Genomic DNA, 11,630 nt, shown 5'->3' on the forward strand with positions numbered 1-11,630 from the left:
GCATCACAACAAAACTAGGCATAATAATGTGTTAATTCCACGACTGTATGTATCGGTATTGGTTGATATCGGTAATTAAGAGTTGGACAATATCGGATATCGGCAAAAAAATCCATTATCGGACATCCCTAATTATTTAGTATAACAATTATAATTAAACATTTCACAGGTTAGAAAAAGGTCATTCTGGTTGCATGGGGAAAGCCTCTTTAAAAATGGATTCTTATTAAAAAAAAATAATTGAGATTTTTCTAAATTATGACTAATTTAGAACGAGATGAATACGAATCACAAGTCAATTTTCTACTTGTTTCACGCCAGCTGTTTTATTGTAACTTGCTTCTTAGTTGTAGTTTTCAATACCAAAAGGTGGAGGTGTTGAAAGTGCCATGTAAAACCGCTAATGCTAATCAGTAGCATGTCTATGGCAAATCCACCGTAAGCCAACGCATTATGAAAAGTAGAGCTTTACTGTACGTTTGGGCGTTCTTTTTGTTTGCTGGCATGGAAAATTGTCATTTGGCTTAGAAACAGTCCGACTGAGGCCACGCTGAGGGCTTGTTTGCCAGCCAAGTGCTTGAGCCGGCCAAGTCTGGAACCAGAAGTGATTTTACGTGAGTCGATTTTAATGGACTCTGATGAAGGCCGCTATTATTTTATGTTAAATACATTAAAAAAAAAAAATTTAACAGGTATACCGTGCAGCAAGTAAGCTTCCCATGCGAATTGTGATTCTTATTTATCCTTATTCTGAATCGATTCATCATTTTTTAGGCCATTCTGTTTTTAATTTATTATGAATTTTAAACCAGATAGTATATTGCGAGAATCAGTTTGAATCGAAAATTGTATAGAATCTCTTCCGAATCGAATCATCACCTGAATAATCGGAATAAAACCGCGAGTTGTTGTACGATTCACATCCCAACCGGAGATGGTTTAACAAAGTATTAAAAAAAAAATAAAAAATTCTTAAAAAAAAAATTATCTTGTAATTTATGAATCGATTTAGAATCAGAATAAGAATTGCGATTCACTGCAAAGCTACAATGAATACATTCATATTTGATGAATTTAAGGGTTTTTGCCAGCAAGACTTTATCTGCCAATGGGGCAAGTTATGACGATGCCCAGTGAACAAGTGGCCAAAGGAGGTACTGCAAAAAATACAATAAAAAACTAATGTACCCAAAGATCCTCTATATAAAGGGAGCACTATGCGGTTTTAAAGGACAAAAAACATTAGTCAAATGTTTTCTCTGTGTAAGTGATTTGCGGATTTTAAGGTCATACTGGGAAAAAAAAAGAAAAACAATCCTCTAAATCAATGATTCCAAAACTGTGGTACGTGGGCTCCATCTAGTGGTACACCAAAGAATCACTTGAGAAAAGTACAGTGTTTTATGTTCCTATATTCAAACAGTGTGTAATGTTACAGTGGCCAAAAGTACTCAATATACTTGTTAAATAAAACCTCAGCCTTGTTTTTACCGAATACTTAGGCCTACTACGCTACTGTATTTTGACGTTGGTCATTATGGTGGTGCTTGCAGAGCCGAGGGTTTTCTGAGGTGCTACTTGGTGAAAAAATTTTGAGAACCGCTGCTCGAAATGATGCTGCTTTTTGCAGCCACCTGCAAAAACGCTTATCAAAGATCCTCTTTATAACAGGAGCACTATGCTGTTTTAAAGGAAAACATGTAAAAAAAAAAATAAGTCAAAAATATAATTTATATGACAGTCAAGGTCCTCTATGTGAGTGTTTTGCGGATTTAAGGACATATTGGGGGGGAAAAAATAGAACATAATGCTCTAAATCACCGATTCTCAAACTGTGGTATTGGTGTACCACTAATGGTACACCAAAGAATCACTTGAGAAAAGTACAGTGTTTTATTTTTCTATATTCAAACTCAGTGTTACTGTTCAATCTGTGTGTAATGTTTACAGTGGCCAAAATAATATATACTTGTTAAATAAAACCTCAGCCTTGTTTTTAACAAATACTTAGGCCTACTACGCTACTGTATTTTATTGTTGGTCATTATTTAAGTGTTTTCTGAGGTGCTACTTGGTGAAAAAACTGAGAACCGCTCCTCTAAATGATGCTGCTTTTTGGGGCCACCTGCAAAAACGCTTATCAAAGATCCTCTATATAACAGGAGCACTATGCTGTTTTAAAGGACAAAATGTAAAAAAAAAAAATAAGTGAGTCAAAAAGATAATTTTTATGACAAAACGATTTTTTTAAAGGACCAACTGCAAAAAACAGTCAAAGATCCTCTATGTGAGTGATTTGCAGATTTTAAGGACATACGGTTGGAAAAAAAAAAAATAGAACATAATCCTCTGAATCACAGATTCTCAAACTGTGGTATTGGTGTACCACTAATGGTACACCAAAGAATCACTTGAGAAAAGTACAGTGTTTTATTTTTCTATATTCAAACTCAGTGTTACTGTTCAATCTGTGTGTAATGTTTACAGTGGCCAAAAATAATATATACTTGTTAAATAAAACCTCAGCCTTGTTTTTAACAAATACTTAGGCCTACTACGCTACTGTATTTTATTGTTGGTCATTATTAAGTGTTTTCTGAGGTGCTACTTGGTGAAAAAACTGAGAACCGCTGCTCTAAATGATGCTGCTTTTTGGGGCCACCTGCAAAAACGCTTATCAAAGATCCTCTATATAACAGGAGCACTATGCTGTTTTAAAGGAAAACATGTAAAAAAAAATATATATATATATATATATATATATATATATATATAATTAATATGACAGTCAAGGTCCTCTATGTGAGTGATTTGCGGATTTCAAGGACATATTGGGGGGAAAAAAATAGAACATAATCCTCTAAATCACAGATTCTCAAACTGTGGTACTTGTACCACTAATGGTACACCAAAGAATCACTTGAGAAAAGTACAGTGTTTTATTTTTCTATATTCAAACTCAGTGTTACTGTTCAATCTGTGTGTAATGTTTACAGTGGCCAAAAATAATATATACTTGTTAAATAAAACCTCAGCCTTGTTTTTAACAAATACCTAGGCCTACTACGCTACTGTATTTTATTGTTGGTCATTATTAAGTGTTTTCTGAGGTGCTACTTGGTGAAAAAACTGAGAACCGCTCCTCTAAATGATGCTGCTTTTTGGGGCCACCTGCAAAAACGCTTATCAAAGATCCTCTATATAACAGGAGCACTATGCTGTTTTAAAGGAAAACATGTAAAAAAAATATATATATATATATATATATAATTAATATGACAGTCAAGGTCCTCTATGTGAGTGATTTGCGGATTTCAAGGACATATTGGGGGGAAAAAAATATAACATAATCCTCTAAATCACAGATTCTCAAATTGTGGTACTTGTACCACTAATGGTACACCAAAGAATCACTTGAGAAAAGTACAGTGTTTTATTTTTCTATATTCAAACTCAGTGTTACTGTTCAATCTGTGTGTAATGTTTACAGTGGCCAAAAATAATATATACTTGTTAAATAAAACCTCAGCCTTGTTTTTAACAAATATTGAGGCCTACTACGCTACTGTATTTTATTGTTGGTCATTATTTAAGTGTTTTCTGAGGTGCTACTTGGTGAAAAAACTGAGAACCGCTCCTCTAAATGATGCTGCTTTTTGGGGCCACCTGCAAAAACGCTTATCAAAGATCCTCTATATAACAGGAGCACTATGCTGTTTTAAAGGACAAAATGTAAAAAAAAAGAAAAAAGTGAGTCAAAAAGATAATTTTTATGACAAAACGATTTTTTTAAAGGACCAACTGCAAAAAACAGTCAAAGATCCTCTATGTGAGTGATTTGCAGATTTTAAGGACATACGGGGGGGGGAAATATAGAACATAATCCTCTAAATCACAGATTCTCAAACTGTGGTATTGGTGTACCACTAATGGTACACCAAAGAATCACTTGAGAAAAGTACAGTGTTTTATTTTTCTATATTCAAACTCAGTGTTACTGTGCAATCTGTGTGTAATGTTTACAGTGGCCAAAAATAATATATACTTGTTAAATAAAACCTCAGCCTTGTTTTCAACAAATACTTAAGCCTACTACGCTACTGTATTTTATTGTTGGTCATTATTAAGTGTTTTCTGAGGTGCTACTTGGTGAAAAAACTGAGAACCGCTGCTCTAAATGATGCTGCTTTTTGGGGCCACCTGCAAAAACGCTTATCAAAGATCCTCTATATAACAGGAGCACTATGCTGTTTTAAAGGACAAAATGTAAAAAAAAATATATATATATATATATATATATATATATATATATATATATATATATATATATATATATATATATATATATATATATAATTTATATGACAGTCAAGGTCCTCTATGTGAGTGATTTGCAGATTTTAAGGACATACGGGGGGAAAAAAATAGAACATAATCCTCTAAATCACCGATTCTCAAACTGTGGTATTGGTGTACCACTAATGGTACACCAAAGAATCACTTGAGAAAAGTACAGTGTTTTATTTTTCTATATTCAAACTCAGTGTTACTGTTCAATCTCTGTGTAATGTTTACAGTGGCCAAAAATAATATATACTTGTTAAATAAAACCTCAGCCTTGTTTTTAACAAATATTGAGGCCTACTACGCTACTGTATTTTATTGTTGGTCATTATTTAAGTGTTTTCTGAGGTGCTACTTGGTGAAAAAACTGAGAACCGCTCCTCTAAATGATGCTGCTTTTTGGGGCCACCTGCAAAAACGCTTATCAAAGATCCTCTATATAACAGGAGCACTATGCTGTTTTAAAGGACAAAATGTATAATAAAAAAAAAAGTGAGTCAAAAAGATAATTTATATGACAAATCGATTTTTTTTAAAGGACCAACTGTAAAAAACAGTCAAAGATCCTCTATGTGAGTGATTTGCAGATTTTAAGGACATACGGTGGGGGAAAAAAAAATAGAACATAATCCTCTAAATCACCGATTCTCAAACTGTGGTATTGGTGTACCACTAATGGTACACCAAAGAATCACCTGAGAAAAGTACAGTGTTTTATTTTTCTATATTCAAACTCAGTGTTACTGTTCAATCTGTGTGTAATGTTTACAGTGGCCAAAAATAATATATACTTGTTAAATAAAACCTCAGCCTTGTTTTTAATAAATACCTAGGCCTACCACGCTACTGTATTTTATTGTTGGTAATTAGATAGATAGTACTTTATTGATTCCTTCAGGAGAGTTCCCTCAGGAAAATAAAAATTCCAGCAGCAGTGTACGAATTGAGATCGAATTTAAAAAGTCAAAAGTAAATTAAAGCTGCAAGCAGCGTTGGTCGGGCCCGCGTATTTGGCAGGTGCTAGTCCTAAGTGTCTCAATACTTTTGTCCAGTTTTAGTAGTACGTGTCCCAATACTTTTGTCAAGTTGTAGTCCTAAGTGTCCCAATACATTTGTCCAGTGTAGGTGTCCCAATACTTTTTTCCAGTGGTAGTCCTAAGTGTCCCAATACTTTTGTCCGGTGGTAGTCCTAAGTGTCCCAATACTTTTGTCCGGTGGTAGTCATAAGTGTCCCAATACTTTTGTCTAGTGTACCTACCTTGTCTGCATTGTGTGGGCACGCTGGTGCTTCCTGCTTTTAAGCAGCCATCTTAAAAAAAACAGCAGCGCAGCAGCATCAGCGCAGCGGTTCTTTGAAGGGTCATAAAATCAAAACCGGAGCAGTTAGAAAAACGCTGTTCTGTACTTTTATACACAAGGGTTCAATCTCTCTCCTGTGTTAGTTTGAAGCCGAAACGACAAACGCGCTCAGAGGAGATAGTTTTTGAAGGAAGGTGACCGGTTTTTACAAAAAATTTGTTTTGAAGGGGGAATAGCAAACTTCCTGTTGATTTTTGTGGGGGGTTGTCAATCTATGAAATGTAGGTCTAAGTGAGACCTACATAGAGGTTTTTGTTTCATGTCCCTCCGACCTTCCCAGTGGGAGTTACAGGCAGTTTTGTCGTTTTTTTCTTCCGAGGAGCAGTTTTTTCAGCGTTTTATTCAAAAATTGCGCTAGAGCGCAATTTTGAGATTTGGGGTTAGGTTTTTTTATTAAATCGCAATTTTTGCCAGTCCTGATGTGTGTGTTCAGTTCGGTGAGTTTTGAAGCATGTTAAGGGGGTCAAATTACAGCTCAAAGAGGCAAAAGTGACTGTTTTTAGTACTTTTTTGTCTTGAAGGGGGAATTGCCAACTTTCTGTTGATTTCTGCCCAAGGATGTACAATTATGAAATCTAGGTCTAAGTCAGACCTACATAGAGAATTTTGTTTCATGTCTTTCCGACCTTCCTAGTGGGAGTTACAAGCAGTCTAGTTTTTTTTTTTTCCCTAGGGGGCGCTAGAGCGCAATTTTGAGTTTTGTGGTTCGGTTTTTTCATTAAAAGACAATTTTCGCAGGTCCTGATGTGTGGGTCAAATATGGTGAGTTTTGAAGCATGTTAAGTGGGTCAAATTAGTGCTCAAAGAGGCGGCCGGTATAATAATAATAAAACCTTACAAATTCAATAGGTCCTTATGTCCCATTGCATAAGGACTCCCTTTGGGAGTCCTTATGCAATGGGCCATGTGGGCCCTAATAATGGGGGTATAAATGGAAACAAAATAGAAAAATATTACAATAAGAATAAAAAGCAACAATGAGAATTTAAAAAAAAAAAACAGTAAAATAAGAATAAGAATATAACAAGAGAAACTAGGCAGTAGTGATTATAGTGATACTTGCAGACAGGGCCGGCCCATGGCATAGGCCGTATAGGCAAATGCTAAGGGCGCCGTCCATCAGGGGGCGCCACGCCAGTGCCACAAATGTTGGAGAAAAAAAAAAAAAGTTGGTACTATTATTTCTAAATACAAAAAATAATCCCACGTTAATTAAAATGCAAAGTAAAGCCTATATAATAGAAATATTATTTGTTACAACATTACAACCCCCCCACCCCCCGCCCCCCCCTTCGCCCGGTGCGCCCCCTCCCTTCCCGTATCATGACTCTTTTTGGACGTCACCACATCAAAAAATCAACACAAGATGTCAAAACGGCCAAAACTGTCAGGTGCCCAGGGAAGAAAAAAGAGAAAAGAAGAGGAGGAGAAACGAGAAAAGACAGAGGTAGCAGGTAGGTAACGTTAGCCTACATGAAATTATTTGTCTGTTACAGAATGTGATAGTAACCTGGCTTTTTAGCATTAAGCTAATGTTACATGATTCGGCAATTGCTAATCAATAAATAGCTAGTTCTGTTTTAACGTCGGGTTAATATTGTGGAGGGGGCTAAATTGTTATGGAAAATAACAATGTAACGTTAGGTAATTACAGTACTCCCACCTTACATTCCTCAGGGACATTTGTATTAGATCTTTTAAGCAGGTATTTTTTGTTTACATTGTTATTGCCTTCTGGTTAGCTAATGTTTGCCCTGCAGGTAATAGTCACTTTTCCACCCATTAGGTATAGTTGTAAGCCTAGTTGTTAAAGTGCACATCATTAATGTTAATTAAGCAATATGTATGTAAAAAATATTGTATTTCATATATTCATTTTTTTTTTTTTGCATTCATTTATTTATTCATTTTTTTTTTTTTATCTTGTTAACTATTCTGATTGTTAATTTGCTTTCTTTAAGTAAAAAAAAAGGTCAAAGACAAAGCTATTCGGTTTCTTGTGAGTATATACACTTCACTGCCGATGTGGGGGGGGGCGCCATCTAAAATCTTGCCTAGGGCGCCAGATTGGTTAGGGCCGGGCCTGCTTGCAGAGCCAAGTGTTTTCTTGGGTGCTACTTGGTGAAAAAACTGAGAACCGCTGCTCTAAACGATGCTGCTTGTTGGGGCCACCTGCAAAAACGCTTATCAAAGATCCTCTATAAAACAGGAGCACTATGCTGTTTAAGGACAAAACGCCAAAAAAAAAAAAAAAAAAGTGAGTCAAAGATCATGACAAATTCTTTTTTTTTTTTGAAAGACCAACTGCAAAGACATTTATTTTTATTTTTTGCCGGCAGGATTTAATCTGCCAATGGGGCAAGTTATGATGATGCCCAGTGAACTCTGCCTAGCAACGAGTGGCCAAATAAACCCAGCACTTCTTTTACTTCGCACGTCCTAAAGGGATATTTGGATTGTCAATAATGAATTCCGCATTAAACGGAATATTGCGTGCACAAAGTTGTGCGAGTTGAGGCGGTCTGCAGGACAAGACGCGAGCATGGCGTCGCAGCAAAACAAACCACACAGAGCACTCACCTATGTCGGCGTTGCAGAACGCCTGTTGCGGGTGCACCGGAGCGCAGCTGCACGCCTCCGCCAGCTCCTCTGCCCGCCAGACGAGCAGCATTGCCAGCGTGCACAGGATGCCGTTGACGCTCAGCGGCATTGTCGCAGACACGGCGAGGCGATGGCTTGTTTTTGTCCGCCCTCTTTGCTGCTATGGATGCCCCGACGACCGGAAGCTGCCTCTCGTCACAGGCTTGTTATTGTTTTTCGTTTGAATTGGGGTTTTTTTTTTTCGCGTGACCTCAACGACGCGGTGGACGGTACGCACGACTTTGCTGGAAGACGGACGGCAAGTCTGCAAGTGTTGGCTGTCAGCGGCGGAGTCTTTCTCGACTGTTTTCGTCGTCACAGCGAGAGCGCCCTTATATAAATGACTGATCTCAGGCCACGCCCCCTTTTGGCGACGGAAAGCGGAAAGGGTCTAAAAGCCTCCCTTCGCTAAATGGCGACGATTTATGTAAAGTAGCGCCAAATAACCACATTCTTATTCTTTGTACTTTTATTGTGTACGCTAAATTGATGGACTAAGAAACCCACATTTTATTATACAGTGGTTTGTAAAGAGGCAAGGCAAGTTTCTGTACGGAAAGGTACAACAATTTAAATTGAATAATCTGAAAATAATAATTCAAATTAAAATCATAGAAAAAAAAAAAATCAGCATTAATACAATTATAATATAAATAGTATAAGTATTATATAATATAGGTAGTATGTTATACATATATTATAAACAATAACAAAATATGTATAAATCATTTTATTATTGTTATACATATGTTATAAACAATAAAATATGTATAAATCATTTTAATATTGTTATACATACATCATAAACAATAATGAAATATTTATAAATCATGTTATTATTGTTATACATATATTATAAACAGTAATAAAATATTTATATATAATATTGTTACGGCGTGGCGAAGTTGGTAGAGTGGCTGTGCCAGCAATCGGAGGGTTGCTGGTTACTGGGGTTCAATCCCCACCTTCTACCATCCGAGTCACGTCCGTTGTGTCCTTGGGCAAGACACTTCACCCCTTGCTCCTGATGGGTGCTGGTTAGCGCCTTGCATGGCAGCTCCCTCCATCAGTGTGTGAATGTGTGTGTGAATGGGTAAATGTGGAAATACTGTCAAAGCGCTTTGAGTACCTTGAAGGTAGAAAAGCGCTATACAAGTATAACCCATTTATCATTTATTTACACTTATATTTATAAATCATTTTATTATTGTTATTACAAACAATATTAAAATGTTTATAAATCATTTTATTATTGTTATACATATATTATAAACAGTAATAAAATATTTATAATTTTATTATTGTTATACATATATTTATAAATCAGAATAAATAAACTTTGATTGATTTAATTTTTGTTAACATATATTATAAACATTGAAATATTTAAAAATCATATTATTATTATTGTTTTACATATACTTTTAATACACACATATATAAATATATTATAAACAATAATACAATATTTATAAGTTATTTGTTGTTGTTATTCATATATTATAAACAATGATAACATTTATATATAATTATAATATTGTTATACATATTATAAACAATAATATAACATTTATAAATCATTTTATTATTGTTATACATATATTATAAACAATAATAAAATATATATAAATCATTTTATTATTATACATATATTATAAACAATAATAAAATATTTATAAAAATTGTATTATTATTACACATATATTATAAACAATAATAAAATATTTATGAAGTACTTTATGATATATATATATATATATGTATATAAATAATTTTACTATTATTATACATATACGCAGTGGAAGAATGGCCGTGCGCGACCCGAGGGTCCCTGGTTCAATCCCCACCTTCTACCAACCTCGTCATGTCCGTTGTGTCCTGAGCAAGACACTTCACCCCTTGCTCCTGATGGGTGCTGGTTAGTGCCTTGCATGGCAGCTCCCTCCATCAGTGTGTGAATGTGTGTGTGAATGGGTAAATGTGGAAGTAGTGTCAAAGCGCTTTGAGTACTTTGAAGGTAGAAAAGCGCTATACAAGTATAACCCATTTATCATTTATTTACACTTATATTTATAAATCATTTTATTATTGTTATTACAAACAATATTAAAATGTTTATAAATCATTTTATTATTGTTATACATATATTATAAACAGTAATAAAATATTTATAAATAATTGTATTATTGTTATACATATATTTATAAATCAAAATAAATAAACTTTGATTGATTTAATTTTTGTTAACATATATTATAAACAATGAAATATTTATAAATCATATTATTATTATTGTTGTACATATACTTATATAATACATACACATATAAATATATTATGAACAATAATAAAATATTTATAAATCATGTTATTGTTATACATGTATTATAAACAATAATGTAATATTTATAAGTCATTTGTTGTTGTTGTTATTCATATATTATAAACAATGATAACATTTATATATAATTATAATATTGTTATACATATTATAAACAATAATATAACATTTATAAATCATTTTCTTATTGTTATACATATATTATAAACAATAATAAAATATCTATAAATCATTTTATTATTATTATACATATATTATAAACAGGGCTTCACGGTGGCAGAGGGGTTAGTGCATCTGCCTCACAATACGGAGGTCCTGAGTAGTCTTGGGTTCAATCCCGGGCTCGGGATCTTTCTGTGTGGAGTTTGCATGTTCTCCCCGTGACTGTGTGGGTTCCCTCCGGGTACTCCGGCTTCCTCCCACCTCCAAAGACATGCACCTGGGGATAGGTTGATTGGCAACACTAAATTGGCCCTAGTGTGTGGATGTGAGTGTGAATGTTGTCTGTCTATCTGTGTTGGCCCTGCGATGAGGTGGCGACTTGTCCAGGGTGTACCCCGCCTTCCGCCCGATTGTAGCTGAGATAGGCTCCAGCGCCCCCCGCGACCCCAAAGGGAATAAGCGGTAGAAAATGGATGGATGGATGGATAGTATAAGTATTATATAATATAGGTAGTATGTTATACATATATTATAAACAATAACAAAATATCTATAAATCATTTTATTATTGTTATACATGTGTTATAAACAAAATATTTATAAATCATTCTATTATTGTTATACAAACATTATAAACAATAATGAAATATTTATAAATCATGTTATTATTGTTATACATATGTTATAAACAGTAATAAAATATTTATATATAATATTGTTACACTTGTATTTATAAATCATTTTATTATTGTTATTACAAACAATATTAAAATGTTTATAAATC

The 11,630-nt window shown here is 34.3% G+C and overlaps 1 protein-coding gene across 1 annotated transcript in view; it reads right to left on the reverse strand.

The window, feature by feature from the left end:
• Nucleotides 1-8,660, reverse strand: part of timp2a (TIMP metallopeptidase inhibitor 2a) — a 69,397-nt gene extending 60,737 nt beyond the window's left edge. The window contains exon 1 of the mRNA XM_061931762.2: nt 8,284-8,660. Coding sequence (XP_061787746.1) covers nt 8,284-8,413 — 130 coding nt within the window. The 5' untranslated portion in view covers nt 8,414-8,660. The remainder of the gene's footprint in view (nt 1-8,283) is intronic.
• Between the last annotated feature and the right edge of the window lie 2,970 nt (nt 8,661-11,630).

The sequence above is a fragment of the Nerophis lumbriciformis genome, linkage group LG39, assembly GCF_033978685.3.
Source record: "Nerophis lumbriciformis linkage group LG39, RoL_Nlum_v2.1, whole genome shotgun sequence".
Lineage (NCBI taxonomy): Eukaryota > Metazoa > Chordata > Actinopteri > Syngnathiformes > Syngnathidae > Nerophis > Nerophis lumbriciformis.